Source organism: Pterocles gutturalis, unplaced genomic scaffold (genome assembly GCF_000699245.1).
Source record: "Pterocles gutturalis isolate BGI_N339 unplaced genomic scaffold, ASM69924v1 scaffold7005, whole genome shotgun sequence".
Classification (NCBI taxonomy): Eukaryota; Metazoa; Chordata; class Aves; order Pterocliformes; family Pteroclidae; genus Pterocles; species Pterocles gutturalis.
Window position 1 is genome coordinate 35,427 of NW_010140680.1, and position 26,290 is coordinate 61,716.

The window sequence follows — 26,290 nt, forward strand, 5'->3', positions numbered from 1 at the left end:
GGTTCTCCAATGTGATTTGAGGTTGGCATCGGTTCTCTGGACACATCCAGGGGTGCCTGAGGATACAAAGCATTTCATTTCTGATGCTGCTTTGCTGAGTGGCAGCTCTTCTTAGCCAGAGCTTGGGATTTTCCTGAGGAGCAGTAGAAAACATGATTAAATGGAATAAAATTTTTAGTTAAGCTTAGAAAATTGTTTCAGTTCATTACTTTTTGCTAAGGTTTGCTTAATGCCACATCTGGTTCAGGGAAATTGTTATTTGAATGTCACCTTTGTGTATAAAAAGGAATTTAATTTTTGGACTGATTTCCTGATTATTGGGAATACAAAGATTTAGCTTCTCTATATTGCAAGCTGGTTCAGTTCTTTTTTTTTTTTTTTTCTGATTGTTTTGGTTGCGTGCCACTTTCACTGTGGGTAGCCATCCAAAGTCTGCTCTTAATTACAGTAGAGTAAATAAGGAGAAATGTCATCAAGGGCATGGAGTTATACTGGTGCAAACCATGTAAGTGGGGGGTGACTCATGCCTCTGGTGCTCTGTGCTTTCATGAAACTCCGTACGACTGAAATTGGGCTCTGGAAATGGTGTCTGCGGGGACTCAGTGACACAGAGCAGCGCAGGAAGCTCCCTTTACTCAGGGTGTTAATAAATTCCGGTTCTGTAACATATTCACCCAAAATGTAGAAAGTAAGGAAAAAAAAAAAAAAGTATTACAGCATTGCTTATGCAGCCATTCCACTGACTGTCTTCTGCAGCCTTCTTTGTAATATACGACAGGAAGCTGCCTTTACTCAGGGTGTTAATAAAATCCAGTTCTGTAACATATTCACCCAAAATGTGGCTTATGCAGCCATTCCACTGACCGTCTTCTGCAGCCTTCTTTGTAATATACGATAGTTCAAAGCTGGTCATTAAGTAATGATTTACAAAAACATGTATTTTTTTACTTTGTCAAAGTTGTTTTCACTTGACAACTTTGAAACGCCTTTACTCAGGGTGTTAATAAAATCCAGTTCTGTAACATATTCACCCAAAATGTGGCTTATGCAGCCATTCCACTGACCGTCTTCTGCAGCCTTCTTTGTAATATACGATAGTTCAAAGCTGGTCATTAAGTAATGATTTACAAAAACATGTATTTTTTTACTTTGTCAAAGTTGTTTTCACTTGACAACTTTGAAACAACTTGTTTTATTAATTTGTCCTTTAAAATTGATTTCAGATTTTAAGTTCCTAATTTTTCTGTATCTTTTATCTTCCCTTCTTTTTCTTCCATTGAGTCCAATTAATTGAGTACTACCCAGTGTTTTTCTCCTTCCATTTGCTTCTTTTTTCATGTTGTGATGTATTACCCTTATTATCAGATACCTTCAGCTTTTGCATAGTTAGAGGGTGGCAGAGTCACATTTTCTATAACATTTCCAAAACTAATGAAATTCTGAACTACTGGAATGTGGCACAAAGGAAGACTGACAACAGACTCCTTCCACTTCCCCCCGTTTCTTAACACTTCTCCTGAAAAGTCAGACTTTTTTAGAGTCCTTCCAAAGAAAAGGCAGAGACGAAGGAATGAGGATCACTCCTTGAATGATGGATACTTCTTCAAACTATTATACTTGCTAAAAATTGAATATTTTGGGGAAATCTTTTAACAGCCATTCTCAGTTTTGAAAAAGATAATATTGGTGGGGAGAGAAAAGGTTTTCAACGAGAAGTTCCTGCAGCTGTCATGATGATTAGTAAGGAAAAAAAGGAAGGAAAAAGGATGGAGAAGTGAACTGTAATTTAGCATGTTAATCGTAACACCTTGTTCTGGGAAGGGACATTTTGATATCGGAGGAAAGAGACTGCGGTATTGGATGGTTTATTCATTCTCTCGCAATCCTGAAGGGCTCTGTAGATAACCGTTTTCTTCCCAACATCCACCAGGAGGGTGATCGCCTGAGCGATGAAGATTTGTACAAGTTCCTTGCTGACATGAGACGGCCGTCATCAGTGTTACGGAGATTGAGACCGATCACAGGTACCGAAGGGGGTCTTTTTGTCTCACATGTGTTACGGTATTTGGTTAGTCCTTCCCAATTGCCACCCGCTTCTTACAAGCGAGCAGATGAAAAAACCCAGACCACGAGCACCGAAGGTGGCATTTTGGCAGGTTTTTCACCAGCACGTGTCCCCTTGCAGCTCCTGTCGCACGGAGTAGCATCTCTGAGAACAGGATGCAAACCCCAAAGTCCTAAACCCAGCAGGGGCTGAGGAACCTCTGTTTTCCTGAGTCAAATACCACTTCCTAGCTGAGAGGAGATCTCTCCTGGCTCCCACTTGGTTAACAGGAGCAGACTCCACCTCTGTTTGAGAAAGGGAAATAAAAGAGCTGGCACACCAGCAGTGAAATATCCCTGGTCCCTGACCTGCGCTATTTCTGACAATATTTACTTAACCTGTTCTTAAAAATCTCCAGTGACAGCAATCCTGCCGCTTCCCTAGATCATCTCTCCCAGCATTCAGCTGTCCTTGGAGTGAGGCTAGGTATTGAGAAAACTTTGCAAAGTTATCTCGCTGCAAATTAATCTGATTATGGTCTGTCGTGCCCTCGGGGCAGGTATCACAACCTTTCAAGTTGCTTGAATACTGTTATTAGTTCGCTCTTATTCGCCTCCGTTTTGTCACCTAACCGATCTCTGTCTTTTTTCAGCCCTTCCTCAAAGGTTGTGATTTTAAAATTGCTTGTGTTTTTGTTACTCTCTGATAAAGTTTCTTTCATCTGTCCGAGCACGGTGCTTTAAACTGGGTGTGCTGCTCCGCAGCCCTCACGCAAAGCAGAGGAATTTGTCTCCAGTGGAACTGAGCATTGGCATCATGTCACTGCTGTCACCCAGCCCTTTTCTACAGAATTGATCCATGGCGATTATTTTTTTTTAAGGTTTTTATGTTTGGCTTCTCCTTCTTGAAGCAAGTCCTTTGCTCTTTATTGTGTTTCACCTCATTCATGTGATGCCATTTCTCCAACTCTCCTCTCTTCCAAATTTTTACAATCATTCCAGCCCCGGTGCCATCCATCAGCTGTAAGTGTGCTGTCAGTGCTGTCAGCTGACTTGTTACAGAAAATATTCAGTAATCTCGGTGCAGATTAGCTTTCAGCAACTCCTGATGTATCGTTCCAGTTTGGTAGGCAAGATTCCTGATGAGACTTTGAGTGTTGTTTTTAACAGTGGTTTGGCCTCACAGTAGCATTATCCAGACTGGATTGCCTCAGCTTGCCTGTGAGAACAGCATCTGGGACTTGTTCAGATACATCTTTTCTTATTATCTGGTACCCAGTTGCCCTACATCAGTTTAGATATCAGTTTGATTCACTGTTATTTATTTTTAACAAATACACATTGGCTGTAATTTATAAATTGTTTATTTATGAAATTAATATATAGGATATTAACGAAGAATCAAATGATGAATATGCTTTTTGATTTAAATTAACTTCTATGTATATTTTTATATTAATTACAGAATTAATAATTTTCTTCCTACAGCTCAATTAAAGATAGACATCTCTCCGGCTCCAGAGAATCCCCATTACTGTCTAACTCCAGAGTTGCTGCAAGTCAAACTTTACCCAGACAGCAGAGTTAGACCTACAAGAGAAATCCTGGAGTTTCCTGCCAGGGATGTCTACGTTCCAAATACCACATACAGGTTAGAGTTTTGAAATACGTTTCACATTTCAGGGCCAGAGACCGGCAAATTTAGAAATTCCTACCTTATCACCTGGTTCGTTGCAAAACTTGCTGTATCGGTAGATCTGCTGTGCCAGAGGCACAAAAAGGGTCCAGACTGACACAGCAGAAAGTACACAGATGTGAAGGGACAAACATATTGGCATAAAACTAGGCTGTGAACAGGAGCAGGAGAGAGGTTTCTCCATTTCCCAAAATTCACTGTGAAATTTTGTTGAATTCTTTTCGGTTTTATGTAGGTTTTTTAATTTATCTGGGTGCTAAAGTCATCATTCTCTTACTGTTTTTATTACTTTCTGACACTTTCAGTGACTTACTTTTTTTCTTTAAAGTGAGGGATAAAAATGAAGAAAACGTGTAATCCCTTCCTTCACGTTTTCATTTCAATTTAAAAGCAATTGCTTTGTTTACAGTGCTTGAAAAAAATCTTCTGAAGATCTGGAACATAAGAATTTTTTCGAAAGTATCAAAGTATCAAAAATAACCTTTTGATAACTAAGCCCAGGCTAGGAGCAAATTTCATTATGTACCACTATTCGTTTAAAGCTTTTTCACAGTATCTTTGAAGACATTATACATCTCAGTGGAATTGTCTTCTTCAGTTGACTCATTTCACCAACTTACCAACTCCGTTACTCTTGTAAAAGTTAGACAAAGACAGACCAGATTTTTATAAACCAAAGCTTACAAGAAAGAGTTTAATCAAGTTCCGTATCTCATATATTTTCAAAAGTTTTATTTGTTTGTAGATTTTATTTATTTATTATTTTATTTATTTATTTATTTTTAGAGGTTGGACAGGTGATTAAACATTACAATACACCAGTACAAATAAGCAGCACTCTGTGGTATCTTTGTAATAAAGTCCATGAGGAGTACAAGTATTTTTTGCGGTTTTTCTGTAATTAGCACATTCTGTTCACAGTTGTTTCACTCTGACAAATTACAATTTAAAATAATTTTCTGTATGGTTGCAAATAAAAAACCATCTGTACTGTACAAGGGTGAGGTAAGATATACAAGTCAATATGACTCAGTGTCACTGCAGAACTGGGTCTGTGTCAGCCAACACTTCCATGGCCGGCCATCCACAAGCATGGCAATAGTCCTTCTACCTTGTAGAATTCTGCAGCTGAAGTTAAACAAACATGAAAGCGTTCTCAGGAGCAGCACCAACACTGTCACATAGGCTGTGCCTGTGGGGTTTGTTGGTTGGGACCACCCACTCCATTGGAGTTGCCTCCCACGGGCATCTGTTCGCTGTTTGAAAGGTGTTTTGTCATGTGCTTGCTTGGTCTTTGATTTCTTAGGTGTGCTAAAAGGTCGCAAAGGGATGGCTCTGAATCCATTTCAAATGAGAAGAAAAGATCTCTTACTTATGTCAGTGAGCTTTGAAGCTTAGCTCTTAAATCTCAGTAAGAAAGCGGAGTTCTTATGTTATTCTTCAATGCGGTATGTAAAAGATGAGGTCTGAGCTGTGGCTTACTGGATGTGTGTGTGCACATCTATAGCTGCGTGAGCACGGTGCGTCAGCAAGGGTTGGCCTGAGCTACGCTGCTGAAAACACACAGAACCCTAACACGGGAAGCTGCCCATCTTTCATTTGCTCATAGAAACATTCCCAACAGTGCCATGAACCAAACATCAAAGTAGTTACTTTACGAGACAAGATTTCTTTTTTTCCCCTATAGATCAAGACCTAAATGTCTTCCGTAGCATTTTGCCAACCCTTTGTTTACTGAAACACTTCTTGTGTTCCCTGCTAGTCAACCCAGAAACGAATGTAACAGCCTGGAAACCCGTTCCTCCAAGCGGTGTTATCTACTACACACATAGGCAGCTGATTCCTAGGGATCAGAGTTTCATCCTGGGGAGGTAAAAGCTCCCCATAAGTTACAGCACATTGGCACTGGGGCTAGAGGGAATGAGAATACTCACCAAACGTACTGTAAGAGCATCGCAAGTGCCTCAGGTTTATGTATTGGAGAATACACCGTACAGTGTCTGGATTTAGACATGCATCTGTTATTAAACATAACACGAACTTCTTTGATGTGATAATGCTCAGTGTGTATGTTCTGAATTAAAATGCATCGGGTTGAGCATTCAGTCAAAACTTTTTAGATCTGTTGGGTGTATCATTATTTTGGTTGACTTAAGCAAGTAGTATCTTCCTTTCTTGGGCTTCCAGTATAAGCCTTTTCTCCTGTCTAGTCTTCCTTTTGACCTTGGCACGACGTATTTCCCGTTCAGATTGGTTTCCTCGCATTCGCTGTGCCACCAGCCTCCTAAGGAAGGAAAAATGTTGTAACATCAATTACTGTCAGAGGTGCCCTGACTTATTGTGCTCAGTTTCTGAGCAGAAAGCTCCCGTTCGCAACATAAATCTTCTTTAGACCAGTTCCAGCAAAACTGACAGTTACCCAGGACACTCAGATGAAACGGTGCTGGTGTGTATACCCGCTTACACTTGCAGCTTGAGGGCCAGTGGAAAGAATTTGTGTTCCCCGTTATTATCTGCTTCACGTAAAAGTAGCGGTGCCTAGGAAACCGCACACACAAATGCTGCTGCGGAATCGGGACACCTATGAAGCTAGCCCCACACATTCATGTTTCCTGTGACCCTCTACAACTGACTTTCTGATTTGCTGATATTTTTCTCGGGTACGAAAAGTTAAATCTCAGCATCTACAGGAGGCTGAAGAGCCTTTACTAACCAAATTCCCTTTTTTATGGGCTGGGTCCTTATCCATGAGCTGGAATTGTGAGCCCAGTTCTGCTGGCAGAGGACTGTGCTAGAAATGAAAGTTTAGCTCTTTGGAAGTCATTGGCCATCTGCTGTGTGGTCACTAGAGCTGAGGAACACTCTCAGCATTGTTTCAGACGTTATCAGTTTTTAAGCCTGGAATGACGTAGGAAATGTTTGTTGCATGAAGCAGGTGTCCGGGGGGCAATTCTCTATCTTGTGGTTTAATCATTAATTGCTTTTTCAATTGTTTGCTTTTTGCTATAAACCAGCAAAACATAAAAGCTTCATAAAATCAAAGAATTAGGACTCTTTTAACCAAATTATCTTTTAAGGAGAAATATGTCTTCAGGCTCACATCTCTCTTGCTCTGTCGAGAGTGACTGCAGCCTGTGTGCTTGGCAAACAGCTAAAATCTCCCTTTGAATGGAAACTTGCATCAGTCTTAATTTTTGGTTTGTAGTCAAAATGGAGTTAAAAGTCGGTTTGTCTTTTGGTTTGTTTTTTTTTTTTCAAAGTAGGGATTAAACAATCCGACCTAGGGCTGCCTCACCGGAGCAGGCATCAGAGGAAGAACTGCCCTTTGCTTCATAGCTCAGAATCTCACCCTGGGGTTTTGTTTCAGCCTGTGCTGCTAGTGCTGTTCCTGACATGGGTTGTTTGCATAGCCTGACCGTGCTTTAGTTTTACCTGTCTATAAAACAGAAAAGTGGTGCCTCGTTGTTGCAGGACCCTGCTATCTGCCAGCAAAAAACACCTTCTGCCCTTTCCTGCAAGCAGAAAGATGCTGCTACCCTCCTTTTTCTGTGTCTAACGCCAGGCTCGTATCAGTAACTACCCCCTAAAGCATGCAGCCATCCTTCAGGTAACAAAGACACTCCCGTGTTGGTGTACCCAGCATACTGATACCTAGGTAGTTTTCTGGGCAGTTGGAGTTGTGTGTTGTGTCCACGCCGTGGTCTGCAGTTGAAAAGCGCAGTTCTGTCTGCTCGGGCAGGGCGTTGGGGATGCTCCCGGAGAACCGTGAAAGCTGGAGGGTGTAGTCTGTTCCCGGGCCTCCCAGGCTGAACGCGTACTCGATGTAACGTTTGTTATCTTTCCAGTCCTGCAGCTCGATCCGCAAGATGTAGTCTCCTTGTTTAGTGATGGAATAGGTCTTGTTCAGACCCAGCCAGAATTCCTCTGCAAAGTTGTAGTAAATGGATGCTGTTAGTATGGAACCAGGCACGAACACACTTACCGTGTTTTTCAGATCTCTAACCCATCTGAAATCTCATTCACATTTAAAATACCAGTATTTGAACATAGGTGTTCAAATAAGCTGAGCGGTGTCAGGATGGAGAGATGTCAGAGGAGAGGATTAGGGGACAGACGTCGCTGGGCAGAGAGTTAGTGGGGAAGGGGTTATGGGATAAACTTTCCCTAAAGCCCCATCTCGCTCACACTGTATTGAATTCATTGTTACAGATAACCTGTGGGTAGTACATGTGAAAATATAGAATTTAAAAGGATTTATTAATTGCTTTAATTAAATCAATAGTATGAGTCTTGGGGACTGTTGATCTTTTCAGAGGTCTCCTGCTCCATTCTTTTTGTTTAGCTCTTCTTAATTGCACACTGGTGATCAATAAAAGCAAGAGTTAGAAATGAACTGGAGCTTCTCTCTTAACTTTCCCACCTCTTGTGAAACTCTGAGAAGGAGCTCAAGACATTTAAAACACGCGTAATTGGAAGTGTGTGACAAATGAAGCAAATGACATACATAAAACCTAATTGCAGTTGTATTTTCGAAGGAAGGAGCTGCAGAACTAAACTGGGGTTTCGATACCCTTGCGTACAAAGTGAATTTAACCTGGGCATTTTTCTTTTGCTAGAATTCTCGATAATTAGTTTAATTGTTTCGTAAATTATGTTCATCAAGTAGCTTATTATCAGCGCCGCTGGTGTCAGTGCACAGTAGGTAATTGCTGCATGTGGAAATAATGCAGCTGAATGCGAGAGCCATACATGCAGGTGGCATTTAAAGCCATAGAAAACAAGATGGTTGGGTGAAATGCTCCCACAATTTACAGGTGAGGAGCAGCAGCCTGTCACATGTTATCTCCTGAGAATCTGCAGCACTGAACTGGGTAGGACATAGCTGAGAGAGTGATGAGATCCTCTGCAAAATCTTTCTGACGCTGAAAAGATGTGGCCTCCTGTTGTATATGGGCGTAGTATATGTTGCCAAGGGCAACTATAGCATTGAATATGATCAAACAAACTGTACTGGTAAAAGTCTACCTCAGTTGTGAGCTACTGTCCCAAAACGTGGGACAGGTTGAGACAGAGCAGCTCTTTGTTGTAGGCGAGGTGGAAGTAAGTCAGTATTGCTGCACACACTGGTGAGGTTTTCATTTGAGCTGCGCCTAGAAAGTCAAAATATTTTCTAAACTAAATTAGAGTCGTGTCCTTGTACAAGAAAAATAAGGAAAATCTTGTTGGAGGTGGAAGTAAGTCAGTATTGCTGCCCACACTGGTGAGGTTTTCATTTGAGCTGTTCCTAGAAGGTCAAAATATTTTCTGAACAAAATTAGAGTTGTGTTATTGTACAAGAAAAATAAGGAAAATCTTGTTGGGCAGCACTTGGTGCTACAAATTCTTTGGTGTTGATGATTAACAGGGGAACGTGGGTGTTCCCTCACCCTATCCAGCGGTGGAGGGTTTGGCCCCAGATTCTTTGGTGTTGATGATTAACAGGGTGACGTGGGTGTTCCCTCGCCCTATCCAGCGGTGGAGGGTTTGGCCCCGGCGCAGGGAAGCCGCCGGTGTGTGTGCAGGGGGGCACACAGTCTCGGGATCTCCTTTGGCTGGAAACATTGGTGTGGAGGTTTTAGGGGAAATATCACTGCAGAAAGTCTGAGAGAAAGCAGTCACAGCAACTTGATGAGGTTTTGCATTTACTTTAAGGGCTTTGGGACGTGCTTTTATGAATAGTAAAATGTTGATAATTAAAATCGCATTTAAAGCATTCTGGCCTTGATTCAGCAACAGTTTCTTAGCACACATTTGAAGGTGTGTCTTTGAGAATTGTACTGAGTTACATTTTCTGGTAAGCACTTTCCGGTGTTCCACTAATCAGGTGAGCTGTTCAGATTTGAATTAAGAAGACTCAGATTCTCAAATCAACTGATAGCAAGAAAAGACACCAAAAAAAGGCATTTTTACCATTGAGGTCACCAAAACCGTTTTCATAGGCATCCCAGGTTTGGTTGAAATCCAGTGACCCATCCACTCTGTTCTGTATGACAGTCCAGGCGCTGCCTGCGAATGCCAAAGGGAAATCAGTCACAAGCCTGGCTTAAGGGTTTAAACGAAATATTGAGAAAACACTAAAAAAGAGAGATGAAATGTTGCAGACATTTGATCAGATTGTCAGACTCCCTCCACTGATAGTCCTTGACTGCTGGGAACGCGACTCCGCAGAAGGTAGGAAGTGCTGGAGGTTGTGTCCGCGCTCGGGCTGCAGTGGGGTCTTTCTCCTGCCCAGGTCACGACACCCTTGTTTCACCAGTTTCAGCAAATGCAAGCAAAAGAGCTTCTTTGCACAGGGCAGCACCGTGCTGCTCTGTTGACACATCCGAACAGATCACACTGGCCTGCCACAATTGCAGCAGCGTGTCCCCAGGCTCCTGGGGGGCTGTGACAGAGGGACCGCACGGGGAAGCCGGGCAGGATGCGCACAGGGCAGCACCGCAGGGTGAAAACCACAGGGAACAGCCAACCGGCCAAACAACCTGTCATCTCTGGGGAACAGCAAAAGGAGCAGACAAACGGGTGTCTTACAAAGACAGAGCCTGGGTTGGTGCTGTGCGTTCTGGTCCGTGACAATTCTGGACCTAGAGCTGCTGACTCACCCAAACGTGACACAGGAATCCTGTCTCCAGGACTCACTCGTTTGGGTTAGTTCAGTGTATCTAAGTCTCAAGGAATAACCCTTGTTAGTGAAACAAAATTTTACTAAGCTATTGACTATTTGCTTTCATTTGGAAGAGTTATTCATGGTTGCAGTATAGTGGCATTTATAATTATTATTCTAATTGTAGCCAAAGGAGCTTGGTTTTTTTTGTATCCTTAATATATGTTACATGATTGAAAATCGTTTCCTTGGTAAAACAAGCGGTGAGTAAGGAATGAGAGCAGTGTTAGGGAGACTTCAGGGTATGGGAAACCTGAGTTCAGAGCACAGACAGGCCAAGAAGAGAAGTCAAGAGGATACATAAACCACAATAAGTTTTTGTGTACTTTGGGATGAGACACAGTTTTTTGCCTTATAGGAAACTACTTCTATGAAAACTGGACTGTTGCTAGCCCAGCTGTCTTACCAAATTTCATTTCGCAGTAGACATCAAAAGCTTCTGAGCCATTGGGCTTGATAGTGTAAACACCACTGGACCGTCTGCCGCTGTTATAAAGAGCAGTGCAGTCAGGAGCGGGACCTGGGAAAGCGAACAGCAGAGAGTTACAAATCCTGGTTGGGATGTGGTAAGTGTTAATCCAGCTTTGTAACCTGAATTTGTATATGAGATAGAGCCAAAACAAACCTAGAACAATCTTTTTGGTAATTTTAGTTTACAATAAATGTCATGAAATGGACAAACTGCTTTGGGCTTGGTTGTACAGCTGCCAGGTTGTGTGTGTGTTGGAGTGACTGTATTTGTTAAGTTAGGTGAAGCTTCAGTTTAGATCATTTTTGAAAGTTTGTAAGACTAGGATCTGACAAATGGACTTTCCGACCTCTTGTAAAGTTCCCAATAAGCACCATTCCCAATGCTGCAGTTCACAAATGTCCCTCAAAGAAAGCTCTTCTAAATCTTACAGTTGGCCAGCATGAAGCAAATCAGTTCTCTGTTCATGCTCTCCAAGGCAGGCATCGGCAGCGCCAGAAATGTCAGTAGAAGGATGGTCCCAGCACGTGTTTACAAGGGGTGGATGGGTGAATGGAGGCTGGAGGCTGAGGACAGGATTACTGTACTATTGGACGTTATTCCTGTGTATCACCCCAGAGACAAGTACATGTATGGTGGGGCTAAGGAGATGGTGACATTTTTTCTAAAGCACGAAACCTTGCTCCTTCCCACAGTGCTGTGTAAAATCTGAGAGTCTTTTGCTTTTAGTCTTTAACTATTAAAAACCAACACAAATCTTTAACGGAGAACACTGCGAAGGCAATGGGTTGTGTAGTCATGTCTAACGGGTCAGGTCTCACCATCAGATCTGTATGTCACAGCCGTGGCGTTGCGCACAGGGAAGGAGATGGCCTCTGGTTCTGTCTGCTCCCCTGGGAAGGAGCTCTCGGCGAGCTCCTGCAGCTCTATGTGGTTTAGCTGAAAGAACCGTAATTACAGACTGTTAATTTCCCCTGGCTCTGAATTGATGAGATTCATGTATCAAGCTGAACAATGTCATGCAGAGAATAATATTTCTTGTGAATGTAATTCTTCAGAATCCCCAATTTACGGCATAAAAATAACTTGAGAACCACACTGGTGGATTCCAGTTGCTGTGCCCCTGCTCAAATAAGGTAGGGTGCATGAGACGAGTAAATGACACGTTCCTACCAGGTGCACCTTAATGAGCAAACAGATTAACTTATTTCCTCAGGTGACATCACTTAGACAAATAACACCAACATCTAAAGAGTGCAGAACCCACAGGTCCTTAGGCTGAAATGCATTTTCCTTCTATAGCCTCCCCTTAGGAATCAATTAAATACGAGCATGTCACTTATACCCCGCGTTACGGTGCCATGTGCTGAACTGCAGAGCTTGGCTCTCTGTTGGACTGAATGTTGGAAAAGAAGAGAGAGATAGAAAGTAATGATCCTCAGAAGACCAATGGAAGAACAATAATATGATCGATAATAAGAGGAAAAAAAAAAGAAAATGATCAGTCAGAAAACACAGCAGCCTGGTATTGATAGGCAGGAGCTCAAAGCCGTGTTCTTCACGGTCACGGTGTGCCCTGGCCATAGCCCCTGCCCGGCAGCACAGCAGTCTCTCACTCAAAAAGGTCCCTGTTTGCAGCCAGAATTGCTTGTACCCTTCTCTACAGCAGAAAGCTGAGAACAAGAGGGATGGCTGACCCAATGAATGGTTGGGCCATTGGCTCCTTCAGCGTTAGAAGAGATGACAAATTCCAGAAAGAGAAGCAGGGACAGTTCTTGTACCTTGTCCTCCAGCTCCATGATTTGGCTGTGCTGTCTGTCAAGTTGCACGTGCTGGTCCTCTACGGTTTTGAGAAGTTGCTTGATGTGGTTGTCCTGCTGCTCCACGAAAGCCTGGGGACAGGGAGGGAGGGGGGTTGTGGTTAGGAGCAGCAGAAGAGCTTCACAACCTTTTGTGGATGTTATTTTCCTGTTGTTTTCCGTTCCACATCCCAAACAATTGCATTCTGTGAAGTTGGCCCTTGATTCAAACTAAATGCATGCTACCAGTCAAAAAAGGGAATGATTCCCAGCATTTGGAGCATTAACTTGGGTTTTGGGATGTCTGGGTTAATCTTTCTGCTTTGAAACAAATATCCAGCCCTTCCTCACCCAAGTTGTTTAGCTTCTGCAAAATGCAGTCAGTACTCCCTTCTCCATCAGAAACCTTATGCTCTCCTAAATACTTGCGTTGATGTTAAGTCTATTAACACTTGCAAGGTTCTTTGGTCCTGGAGGTCATATAGGTACTGTAGACATCCTTCTTTAAAGATTTAAACTTCCTGGTTTTCTACTGAGCAGGCAGTTCCTAGAGCACTGATTCGTAATGAGCTGATGAGATACAGACCTACGGGCTTGGGAGTCACAGCACTTTCTCAATGGCAAATTTTTTTATCATTATTATTACAGAATTTCTTAACACTGATTTGCCAAAAAATACTGGAAAATGTGAAAAGCCTCATAATTTCACAACTTTTTTGCTGGTTTCGCTGGGGAATTTGACTGCAAAATAAACCATATGTCAGATTAAGACGTTGATTGTTGTAAGATTATCACAGTGATTTATTTCTGCAAATACACAGCAGTACTACAGTGAAGATGAAAGGAAAACGTGAGTTTCTATTGCATAACTACTAATAATAGCATCACAATTTACTTTGGCTTTGTGTGTCAGGGGCTTTCACGAGTCTACTTACTTTGAGTGAAGAAATTTCTTCTGTCTCTTGCGTTGAAGGCTGGGTAATGGCCAGTTTAGTGACTTTGTCTTCCAGTCCCCACACTTGCTCTTGTAGCTGGATTTTGTTTTGTATGAGGTCTTCAATCTTCAAATTCATCTCCTGGGAGAGATTCTTGATCTCTTCATTGTTGATTTGCAGTCTGGCTGTCGTTTGTCTGAGCTGTTCTTCTTCTTCTTTGATTTCACTGGTTTGCACTGAGAGCTCATAAAAGGACTGATCAAAAATGTAAAGTTTTTCAAAGATGTCATTCATCTGCCCCTTCGTCTTATGGACAAAGTCTTTAAGGCCGTGCCCCAGCTGGAGGAGTCCGTTGGCTAAGATGCGTACATCATCTAACATGGCAAATCTTGATTTTGTCTCGGGAGACGCAGCAGAATCCAGGGAGGAATGGCTCTTCTCAGCTCTCGCTGAAAGAACAAGTGGCGCCATGAATAGAAAGACTAGAATGATTTTCATATTTTCTGCTCCTGATACTCTTGGTTGTTCAGGATGCAGAGACTTTTCCTACTAACAGTTTTTGCAGGGTTGAGGAATTGGACCTATTTATACTCCTGTTTAGAAGAGGCAGAGCCAGGAGTTGATCATTAAACTGTGTGTGTTTGAGCGCCTGTAACCCCTCTCGAGTGCAGGTTGGTATCTGGGAAGATAAAGCCGAGAGACGGGCATGTTGCTGGTTAAACTGGTTCTGAACTTTTCCGTCTGCCAGACCTTCTGTTATAAAACGTTATTGATGAGACAGTGTTTTTCACAAATTGCTTTCTAATAGATTAATTTTGGGTCATAACCTTGATAAGAGCTTAAATTGCTTGTTGTTTGTGTTGTATGATTCCTTTTATTGCCTCAGGAGTGCGAAAGGGTTTGCTGTACTTAAAAGCACTGGACGCTGCATTTCAGGTTGTGCAGCTCCTTGGTAAGCTATGGATGGGCAAAATATTCCCAGATGATTCACACGACTTCATTCTCATCCTGTGCCATTTTCTGATGTAACTCATTGTGCTGCAGTGGATTTACTTGTCATCTGGTTCAGATGAAGTGAGAAGGAAGGAATTAGGTCCAGAGATTGCCTGGATGTGATTCTACTATGTTAAGGTTTGTGCAGTAATTTACACCATATAGAACTTATTTTTTAAGAGCTGCTTTCCAGAGGTGGGTGAGATAAATAATACCTCACTTGCATTTGTCACCTTACCGCTCTCCTTACTGTTTAAGATGCACATGACATAAAGCAAGTCTCCAAGTACTCTGAAATAAATGTCCTGTTCTGCAGTGGGTCTCTGCGTGGAAGCATGGATGTTTTTCAAGTAGCACTGTGGTATGAATGAAAGGTATTTTTCTTTCTGGAATCACTCGCAGCAATCCAGGAAATCAGTCTGTGCATAATATAGTCTGTTCTTTGGAGGGGTTTTAGGTTCTTACTGGATTCTTTTGTATTTAGTAATTCTTCCCTTGGACTTTTTGTTGTTGTTGTTGATGTACATATGCATGTATGATATGAAGTATCAATAGAAAAATTATTTAAAAAATGAATTTGTTATGTCATACATTGAACTTCCTGTGTGATGAAGGGTTGATGATGTGCAGGTAACCTCCCTACCCATCGTTAAATAGCGTGAAAGTCTTTTAGATCTCCAGGCTTTATTCCAGAGCTGGAGCTTTCACAAAGTTGGTTGCTTTCACAAGGGATGTCCGTGAGGTTCTAGTCTTGAGAAGCTGTGTGGTGGAAGGCTATCGTGCCCTATTGAAATCTGCAGGTTTTTCAGATGAGTTTCTAAAAGTTGGTATTCTTTCACAAGGGATGTCCATGAGGTTCTAGTCTATGAGAAGCTGTGTGGTGGAAGGCTATCGTGCCCTGTTGAAATCTGCAGGTTTTTCAGATGAGTTTCTAAAGAAAGTCATGGAATCAGTGTTTACCTAAGCCTATTAAACACCTCTTCTAAAAGGTGTTAGAACAGCTGGGCTTAGTCATGGGACAGTGACCAGCCTGGAGGGTTTGCACTGAGTCATTTTCTCATTTGGTAATATCAGTGGCAATGTGTGAAGAGCTGGTCAAATGAGTGCAAAAAAAAAAAAAAATATCAAAATCATGTGCAGGATCTGGATGGCACTTCACAGCACTTGTACCTTTGTGGGAAGTTGTTAGGGTTCTTAACGCTTTAACTCTCTAAGGTTTGATAGTTTTTACTGTGAAGGGTAGATCAAGATCCATCATACCCGATAACCCTACTCAGCACTTCCAATGTTTAAAAAAAGTAAGATGTGCGTGTGCTTTTGAAGGATTTGTGTTTTCTGTAGGGAATCTCGTTGGAGTTTCACTTGTGTAGATGAAGTTTAGGTATGGCTTTTATCTGGACCTGACACTGCTCTGTAACGGGGAACAAAGTCCAGCCTCTGGCATCTGACACAGAGATTTTGGGCTGCAAAACTTGAAGAACTGGTTGAAAAATTAAAAGTGCAGTCCACTTCAAAGTACTTGAGTAGCTTTGGTTTTACAGGGCTTCAGATGAGTCATTTTCTGTTGTTTCAGCTGTTTCTTACAAGAAGTCTCTCTCAGTTTTGTTTTAAAGAGTTTTGATTTTTTCCTAACCCATTGCCCCCCAAAAAAGATGTCACGCTAGTCACAGAGTCCATAAAAAAAGCAGGACACAGGAAAGCAGAGGGGAGGGAACCTTCTGGTATGATTAAACCGTGAGATTCAGGGGCTGTAGAAAAACCCTAAGGGGGAATCCTGCCTCTGAGAGCTGTTAGCCCGGTCAAGGAAAGATGGATATAACAAACATGTTCCTGAAGATCTTCCGTGCACCTGAGTGACCGTTATTGAATGGGCTTTACATGATTTTTGTAGTAAGAATAAAGCAAAGAAAAAGGTCTCTGGGTTTTACTGGAAAGGGAGATTTTCATAAGAGTTAGACATTCCCTCGAAGAGGTAGCATCAGCTCTTGATGTTTTAATACCTTTGTGAAGGATTTTGCAAAACGTCTCCAGTCACATTATATAAATATTTAGAGGAATGCCTGGTGCCATTATTTCCATGTCTTGGGAAGCCTTTGCACTTTAGCCGTTCATTTTATGGAGGTGAAAGTACTTTTGAGATCTGTTTGAGATAGCAGGATCAGCTTCGCATACATTGTGTGTCGCATTTTAATAAAAGCTCCAGACACAAGTCCTTGGGGTTAGAGCTTCTGGCTGGAGCTTGTCTTGATAGAAATCTGTGAATAGTATCATCAAGAAGTAGCTGTTACCTGGAAGTGTAAGGACTAACGGTCCTTTTGTTTTATCAGCGTGTGCCCGGCATGGTTGTTGGTGTTGCCTTGTTTTCATGATCAGTCCCTTCTCCTGCCTTTATCCCTTTTATAGAGAATTAAACACCCTGATATGAGACCTCTCCGCGATGTCTGGCCCACCAGAAAGTTGCTCTCTCCTCTTGCTTCCCACTGTTGGTGTATAATACAGGGCTGGGGCTCTCCTCTCGTGATTTTTGAAGGCGACGTTCAGTGCTCTGCCACCTGCTCTGCCTTTAAAAGCCCAGCAGCTTCGATACGTGTCGTCTCCCGCGTGCATCGAGGCAGCTTCCACCACCACTTCGCAGCCAAGTCTTGTTTCACTGTTTTGAGAGGAGAGTGGCTGCGCCTCTGGTGTCCTACCAAGTCTACTGAGCCCAGGTACTTGTGCACACAAATGATAAAATGAGAACTTGAGATGGAATGAATCAAAGAAAAGAAGGTAACAGAGGAGAAACTGAGAGGTCAGCCTCCCAGGGTGGCTGTTAGACAGCGACATCGGTTCTTTCACGGTATTTATAATTTTTCTCTTGGTTTTTGAGCCATGAGTCTCTCTTCATGGCTCCTGTAACTGTGCTTATGGCAGAGAGGAAGATCTGCAGCTTTTACCTATATAGGGTAAGGTAAAATAGGATTTTTCATTTGAGGTCACATTCTGAAGTGTGGGTGGGGGAATATTCTTCCCCTCTCTATATGTAAATTCTCAACAAAAGGATGATGCCAGTGATAGGAAACCCTCTGGAGAGAAGCTGCCTGAGCAGGAGCAAGCATCCCCCTCTCCCTCGTCTTGCAGTGGGATCTGTACATCTGAACTCCCCCCAGCAACATGAGCTTCTTCCTGACGAAATGCAGGATAACTCTGCTCTGAGCCTTTCGCATGACAGGGGCTTGGAAGGCAACAGAGGGGGGAACAACCTGGACGTGTCCTCCAGTGCTGCTTGTTACGAATGCAGCTGGAGCTCTGCCTGACGTGTAACATCAGCTGTAGTGTCTGCTTGTAGGTCTCCAGCACCCTCTTTCTAGAGTGGTGTCTAACTGGTGAAATGTCTCCTTTGCTCCCAGCAGGCCAGGAGAGCTGCAAGCTTGCTTTAGGCTCCTCTCTGCTACTCAGCATAAATCAGTCCCAAGCGTAAGTCTGCTTGTAATATAGAGATCCTGTAGCCTGGCTTCACAAATACACTAAATCCTTCCCTTAAGCGCTAATAATACTTAATAAAAGTTTTATGAGCAATGTATATTTTAGAGTAAATTTTCATATCCATTCTCATTTTAAAAAGAACATCAAGGAGCAAATGTATTCGTGCCAGAACAAAGTAATTTAGTAGAGTCACAAAAACGGCACAGACCTCCTCTGAAATACTGAGAGAGCGTTGATTAGGCAAAGTGACCAATGGGGATGGATTCAAAAACTTAATTCACCATGAAGGACTTGAAAGGGAAGAAATTCCCATGTGCCAGCTGAGCATATTCCTCTGCCTGGAGGGGTGAAAAAGGGCCTGGCTTCATCATGCTGCCCTGTGTCGCCTTCTGGAGCGATACAGCTGGACAGCTCTCTACAGGTACTGACCTGGAGGAGGCATCTTTTTCTTCAGAGGCTCCTAGAAATTCCTTAGGAGCAGCATTAGCCCGTGTCTGTACAGGTTCATGTGCCAAAATTGTAGAATCACAGAATCATCAGATGGTTTGGGTGGGAAGGGACCTTAAAGCCCATCCAGTCCCACCCCCTGCCACGGGCAGGGACACCTCCCACCAGCCCAGGTTGCCCAAAGCCTCATCCAGCCTGGCCTTGAACCCCTCCAGGGATGGGGCATCCACAGCTTCTCTGGGCACCCTGGGCCACTGCCTCACCCCCCTCACAGGAAAACATTTCTTCGTATGTTGACCTCTACTGTGATTTCAGACATCCTAAGGCAGCACTCCCTGTCTCCATCTGGTCCTGCAGGAGAGTGACCCGCTGCTCGCCCCAGGCAGGTGTTTTGGATACTCATGGCATCTAGAAAGGCACCAGGTACCCTCCTTGAGCAACCAAATCACTGCTCCCCTGACAGTCCCAAAAAGGATCTTTTTGTTTTTAATCTACTGTTGCCAGCACTCTGTAGCAGCTGCTTTATTGCACTAAAATGTCCTGCTGTGCTCATCACTGCACTTTTCTGTGCCCATCTGCTGTCTCTTGTCTCTCTGGGACGAGGAACAGTTGGAAACTACTTACAAATTGTGTTCAGATTCACTAAATAGTTCCCGGAGGGCAACAGAGGTGAACCTTCTATCTCTTCTACCTCCTGCCTTACAAGCCAGGGCTTGTTACAGAATTTTGGGTAGAATGCACCATGCCAGTCTTTTATCCATAGGGGATGAAGGGCAGGAACATGAACTGCTCAGCTAACCGTCGGGATGCTGAATGGTGAGCATCCCTCTTGGTCCCTCTTGATGGAGCTGAAGGAGCCAGGGTGTCCGAGGGGGAACGATGGTGGTCTGGTGGGCAGGGCTGCGTGATGGAGAGGGTATTTCCAGGCTGGATTTTAAAAAATGTATAATAATTCATATGCTTTTCTTGTCTGGGGACACAAGAAGGTATCTTTCCTTTGAATAATTATGTTGAGTGGTATGGTCCAGGCTGGTGTCTTTTTTGTCTTTATAGGGACATGCAAGGGACTGTCTCTGGTATAAATTATTTGCTCATAGGGCAGGCGGGGGCTTGCAGTGGACAGCTTTGTTAACAGTTTGTGAATCCAACCTGCACTTTGTTGGCAGGGGCTCAGCAGGGTTAAGAGGATGCAGAATATTGCAGAATTTTGCATCTCGTCACTGTTGTGGTTAAAGTAATCATAGACTTGGAGGAATGGACCTGGAAGGGGCCTCCAAAATGTGCACCCCCAGTGAGGGTTGGGGTTGTCTATAAACCCATTTGGGCAGGTGCCTGCTTCCTCGCTTGTCCTCAAAAACTACTGGAAAATGGAGATTTCACACCCTCCCCAGGTGATTTGTTCTGGTTAACTAGCCTTGCCATCAGAACATTTTCCCTTGTATTTACCCTAAATCTCCTGTGCTGCAGTTTCACGTCCTGTCGCATTGCTGGTCACTGCAGTACTTTGGTCTTTGCAATCTTTAGGTATCTGGGGGCATGGTCGTTACCTGTGGCCCCAGCTGTTCCCTCGAAACTAAGGGAATGGCCATTCCCGCTGCTTTCCAGAGCTCCTGACTATTCTTGCTCCCAGATGTGAGTTTTAGTTGATGCCCATCCTTCCCAAGGTGTGGTGTTCAGGCGTGGAACTGGAGACATTGTTCCGTCCGAGCCATTGCGAAGATGGTGTATCTGCTGAAGCTACAGATATCCTTTTAGTTTAATCCATTTTCAGAGGAGAGGTGTAACCTGAAGTCATCATGATGTAAGGAGATTTTTAAAAAAAGAAAGAAAGAAAAGGCAGTTCCCAACAAGAAGGGTCTGTAACAGGAACCAGCCACTCTGTGTTGAGCAAATAAACACTTCTCAGTGCTTTTCTATTCATATGTTTTCTTTCCACTTGAACTTCTTAGATTGTAGAATCACTGGTAAATTTTTAGATTTATTTTTCAAGCACCCTTATAAACAGGAACTGTTTCAAAGTATGATGGCAGTTTAAAAAATTGTGACTTTTGGTGTCTGAAATAAGGAGTCGTTATCGAATAGCTTGTAGGGACGTGCGGTTACGTTGAAGAGAAGACCATCTGGCTAATGGAAAATATCAAACCCTTCACTTTGACTCTCTGCAGAGGTTTAAATAACAGCATTAATAGAGGTGTGAACCCTCCCGTTCTCACACTTGATGCCTTTGTCTCTTGCAGGAATCTTCTTTATGTCTATCCCCAGAGCCTTAACTTCGCCAACCGCCAGGGATCTGCCAGGAATATCACAGTGAAAGTCCAGTTCATGTATGGAGAGGACCCCAGCAATGCTATGCCGGTGAGGGAGGTGCTTTGTGCTCAGTGTGAATGCTGCAGTCGTAAAATCCCTGTGTTAAGAAAACCTCACTGAAACAGAGTTCAGAATAACGAGTGCAGGGGAATACGTAATTATCATATTTCAGAATAAAGGGTGCATTTGTGTAGAGTTTGCAAAGTGACAGTGTAGTAGCTAGTGTTCTAACCTGAGGTGTTTGCAGTGGACACCCTGTGTTTGGAATTGCATCTTTGCTTCCGTGCTAGAAAAATTAAAGGTGATAGTTATACTTGTGTTCAGAAGTGATCAGCACCTGGTGAAGATCTAGGGGTGAGGTGCCTTCTCCCAAGGCTGTTCTTGTACAGCCTGTATGAAACTGCCCTGTCTCATAGAGAGACTTGAGATACTGTGATGACCATCCCTGTAGAGGGTAGTCGTTCTTATTTACTCAATAATTTTCTCAGTTTTCCTTAGTTTGCCTTATCTGAGTTCTGTTAGCTTGATTCTCCTGATGTTCCTTCTCTCTTTGTCTTCTCTCTTCTCTTCTTCTCTTCTCTTCTCTTCTCTTCTCTTCTCTTCTCTTCTCTTCTCTTCTCTTCTCTTCTCTTCTCCTTTCCCTGATTTCTTCGGAATTCATGATCTTCCTGATTTTTGCCATTCTGCAGATGAGGACTAGGAGGGAAGGTCTTTCATTGCCTTTGCATAGGAGTGGTTATGTTCATCAGTTCTTCAGCCATCCATATCTGTGTGCATGTCTAACTGGGATTGTTAAACCTGTGAACTCTTCCATGACTGAGTAAAGCATTGCGTATAACTGAAGGGACGTGTACCAAGCAGGTGTAACTCTACACAGCGGCACAGACTCCTGAACGGAGCTGTAAATGTCTGCAGGCTCATGGAACAAATCCTTGGCACAGTTTTACAAGGGGATTTCTGTGATTTTTTTTTTCTTTTTTGCAGGTTATCTTTGGCAAGTCTAGCTGTCCTGAATTTTCCAAAGAAGCGTACACAGCTGTGGTATATCACAACAGGTAAAATGCATGATGGCTCGTGAAGGCGCATGGCCCCATTTGGATAGTATGGTTCCACCCAAAGGAAGCTCTACCAGTGTCTGGAGCGTAAGCTCGTAAACCACACTGTATCGATGGCTCAGCTGAGGGTCTGCTCTCTGCACAGGTCGCCTGATTTTCATGAGGAAATCAAGATTAAGCTTCCAGCCACTTTAACCGATCACCACCACCTGCTTTTTACTTTCTACCACGTCAGTTGCCAGCAAAAACAAAACACTCCCCTGGAAACTCCTGTTGGATACACGGTGAGTGTCTTTCAGTCTTTAAGTTTTTCAGCACAGGATATATTCATGGTGCATGTTTGCAGTTTGTTTAGCATCACTGTCAACTCATCTGCAATTACAGAATTTGAGAATTTGACAGTCAAGCCTGCAAAGTTCAAGAAGACTTTAAGAAATGTGTGTTTTTATATTTTCCTTTTGTTAATTCCTTCTCCTTAAAGTGGATACCAATGCTTCAAAATGGACGGTTAAAGACTGGTCAGTTCTGCCTCCCCGTTTCGTTGGAAAAACCACCGCAGGCTTATTCAGTGCTTTCCCCAGAGGTGAGTTGTTCTTTGTGCTGAAAATAAGCAGGAGAATGTTTCTGTTAAAAAGTGAGGGAATATATGTGTACGTATATGTCTGTGTGTGTATGTGTATTTTTAACTCTTAGGTTATTTATTTCTTAAATACTGTTAAGTTTAGACAAATGGGTGTGATTGTGTGTGGGCATGTGTGTGGGATCTGACAACAAAATGAAAAGAAATGGAAATTGTAATTAAAAGTGCCGTAGCTCTGCTTTCTGTCGCATCCTCGCTCATCTTTCTGTTTCCTGCAGGTTCCGCTCCCTGGGATGAAGTGGGTGGATAACCACAAAGGGGTTTTCAATGTCGAGGTTGTTGCTGTGTCATCCCTCCACACTCAGGTAAATGTTAAGAGCAGTCACTGTAATAAGAAGAGTTTGATAGTCTTTTGACAGCTGAAACACTGTCAAAGTTGATACTGTGAAAGAGTATAATAATTACTTGTAGTGAAATTACAATCTCATTTTCAGTTCTGAGCCAGGAAAGCTGTTATTCCACATTCTGCTGTGAGTATATTTGAGAAGTTCTGCTTAAAAATCTGAGCAGCTTGGCCTTTATTCACAGGGGGTGAATGGCCAACAGTGTTTTCAGACCTCAGACTGTTGTGTTTAGTACAACAGGTCTAATACACAGTCATACGATGTTTTCTTGATTTTCCTTTCCCTCCGCCTCTTTTGTTTCTCCATGTATTCTTCATCTCTCTTTCTTTGATATGAAAAGAAAGATGACAATAATTTGGCTGATAATTCCAGCTTTTGTTCTGTTAATCCCCAGTATGTCATTTTGATGTTTTTTTGTGTATTTTATTTGTGCTGTAAATAGTAACATGATTTTAGTGCATTTTTGTCTGTTTTTCTAAGAATACGCAGTCTGTGGGTCCTCGAGTTTTGCCCTCACAACTTCTGAACGTTGGCTGATTTCAGTTGAATTAGACATATGGGCAGAGCTCTCAAAGATGTTGAGTTTCTGCTAATTTTGTGAGATTAAATGGTCGGATAGAAGAGAATCCATCCATGAGGTACAGATCCATAGAAAGTGGAGTTAATTTTGGAGCTTCTTGCTGATTATTGTTTTTTTTGCTTGTGTGTAGGACCCTTATCTTGACAAGTTCTTTGCACTTGTCCATGCTCTGGATGAGCACATGTTCCCTGTGCGAATAGGAGACATGAGAATTATGGAAAACAACTTGGAAAATGAACTGAAGAGCAGCATTTCAGCTTTAAATTCCTCTCAACTGGAGCCGGTAGTGCGATTTCTTCATCTCCTGCTTGACAAACTGATTCTTCTGGTAGTAAGACCTCCTGTCATTGCAGGCCAAATAGGTATTCTATTTAAGTTTTATAGAGAATTACATCGCTGAAAGTTTGACACTTCCAATTTTATCATATTTATGTAGAAATAAAAAAAAGTCAATTTTTATGCTTTGTTTTAGTGCCACTAATATACCATGTGTCTTCAAAATAAAACATGCTGGGATCCAGATCAGTGGTGATATACACAGGAGCAATATTTAATGGAAAGGTTTTCAAGAATGACTAGTAATTCGGTGTCTGAGGCACCAGAAAGGGGCCTGACTTTCGTGGGTGGGAGGGTCAGCATTTTCTTCGCACTGGAGCCTATTAAGGCTTCTCCATACTGATATTTAGAAAGTAAGAATTTCAACCTTACTAGTCACCTTGGAAAGTCTTGAAGTGGGTAAGATAAGAAAATACAGATGCTCCGTGTTCCTCTCACTGTTGTGGATCTGATACTGTCAGCATGAATAATCCCTCCTTTTGCTCCCTGTTATGGGCTGTGCTCTGGCAATACAAAAAAATCTCAAGTGCAAGTCAGGATTAGATCCTTAGTATTTAAAATAGCAGTTGGGATTTTTTGTAGGAAACTTGAGTTTGGACATGATGGAATATAGATACCTAAGACTGTATTTAAAATAGCAGTCATTAGTTTTAGAAAGGTTATCTTGCTGGGGAAGAATTTTGCTTGCATTTTTGTTATATATTTTAAAGCTCTTTCTTTAAGTGGTCTGTGTTGGTTTAGTTTGTATGGAGCACTGAGAATTAGTATCTAGTTTTTAAAAAAACAAGATTTACAGTCCCCAGCTGCTGTCTGCTTCATCCCTAATTTGTTTAGAATATCTACCTCAGTCTGTGTGTAGATTTCTGTGCTCATTTTTAGAACAGATTTTTTTCCAAAACAACATGCAATTGTTTTTTTTGATACAGCTTATATTTTGGCTAAGGCTTAAATGGAGGAAATAATTACCTGAGAAAAGTATGATAAGTATCCAAAGGATATTATCCATCAATTAAACAAGGACTTGATCTTATTACTGTTGCAGATGATGACCAAAATTGGGCTGATTCCAGAAATCAGGCCTAAATTCATTAAATTTGTTATTAATAGAAGTGGAAGCTTATCACTGCAACACCTGTCTTCCTGTCAAGCTGTTCATTAGACCCAGCTCAAATTCCAGGTTCAGCGTTTCATGAGAAATGCTTGCTGTACTCTTAACAAGCTCCACCGTTTATCCTTTAGAAGGTGGGCGAAATGCACATTTGGGATTTGCTCATGAGTGCTGCTGCAGTCTAAACCAAACTCCTCACTTCTTACTTTCAGTTAACCTGGGCCAAGCATCCTTTGAAGCGATGGCATCGATCATAAACAGACTTCACAAGAACTTGGATGGAAACCAGGACCAGCATGGCAGAAACAGCCTTCTTGCTTCCTATATTTATTATGTTTTTCGCCTCCCCAATACCTATCCCAACTCGCCATCCCCAGGTAGCTCTGCTTTTCATTTCATTTCAAGTCACAGTTTGTTAGGAGCCAGCAGAAATCGCGTGCTGGCAGGTGCTCCTGAGCTCCCACTGCCTGGCTGGTTCCCTGCCAAGCCCTGGCATTAACTCTCTCTATGCTCCAGTGTAGCCATTTACAACAGCAGTTTAATTGCAGTTAGCCATGTCAGAGATTTAACTAGTTGATGATCTTAAATAACAGTGTCACTGCTGAAAAACCATGCGGCTAAATTATGGCACGATGCTGGTTTTTTTGTTTTGTTTTCCGTAGCAGTTTAGGCAGATGTGGTACGCTCTTGGCCCCTCATGTTTACTTTTGTACTTTTATCCAGTTGCAGCAAAAGTTGAAACCCTGGCAAACGAGCGTGAAATACTTGAAAACACATGTCTGGGTAGGGGAGGGAAACAAATTAATTCCATCCCTGCTGAGAACAAGGGATATATATGCATGGGGGAGGAGTCGTTGTGAACGTCAGCCACAGAAAACTGGGCTTTGGAAGGACTGGTGTGCACAGCTCTTGCCTCTTGCATGGAGCAGAAAACCTCTGAGAGGGATGGGAAAGGTTGTGTGCTTAAAACTGTGCCCAGTTCTTCAGTGGTTTTCAAGACTGAGGTCTGGAAAGTATCCCTTTAGCTAGAGACATACCTCACACTGGCTGCCGAAATCCACAGGGAGCTTCCCGCAGAGCAGGGGATAAAACAGCTTTGTCATCCCATCCCTGGCTCCCTGCTGCCTCCTGGGAGAACCGGGCGGGGGAAGGCACAGGAAGATTTAATGAGACCTACTCACCATACAGAGGGTTTGCTGCATCAGGCTGGTGCAGAGCACCATGGGGTCGGGGCTGCGATCGGTGGGCTAACGGGATGTTCTCCCATACACCCCGCAGGTCCCGGCGGCTTGGGGGGATCAGTGCATTATGCCACCATGGCTCGATCTGCTGTCCGACCGGCAAGCCTTAACCTAAACCGCTCCCGGAGCCTC

The 26,290-nt window shown here is 42.8% G+C and overlaps 2 protein-coding genes across 2 annotated transcripts in view; one reads left to right on the top strand and one right to left on the bottom strand.

The window, feature by feature from the left end:
- Positions 1-26,290, top strand: part of DOCK7 (dedicator of cytokinesis 7) — a 95,207-nt gene that overhangs the window by 31,268 nt on the left and 37,649 nt on the right. The window contains exons 13-22 of the mRNA XM_010083766.1: positions 1,931-2,024; positions 3,532-3,694; positions 20,785-20,902; positions 21,839-21,909; positions 22,055-22,193; positions 22,391-22,492; positions 22,768-22,854; positions 23,604-23,835; positions 25,130-25,294; positions 26,196-26,290. The exon at positions 26,196-26,290 is cut by the window's right edge and continues 102 nt beyond it. Of these exons, the coding sequence (XP_010082068.1) occupies positions 1,931-2,024; positions 3,532-3,694; positions 20,785-20,902; positions 21,839-21,909; positions 22,055-22,193; positions 22,391-22,492; positions 22,768-22,854; positions 23,604-23,835; positions 25,130-25,294; positions 26,196-26,290 (1,266 nt within the window). The remainder of the gene's footprint in view (positions 1-1,930; positions 2,025-3,531; positions 3,695-20,784; positions 20,903-21,838; positions 21,910-22,054; positions 22,194-22,390; positions 22,493-22,767; positions 22,855-23,603; positions 23,836-25,129; positions 25,295-26,195) is intronic.
- On the bottom strand, positions 5,771-14,183 carry ANGPTL3 (angiopoietin-like 3). The gene is made up of 7 exons (XM_010083764.1): positions 13,643-14,183; positions 12,690-12,800; positions 11,730-11,847; positions 10,846-10,959; positions 9,689-9,784; positions 7,391-7,663; positions 5,771-6,023 (listed from the first exon to the last, which is right to left on the bottom strand). The coding sequence occupies exons 1-7, from the start codon at positions 14,138-14,140 to the stop codon at positions 5,842-5,844; spliced, it is 1,392 nt and encodes a 463-aa protein (XP_010082066.1). The 5' UTR covers positions 14,141-14,183; the 3' UTR covers positions 5,771-5,841.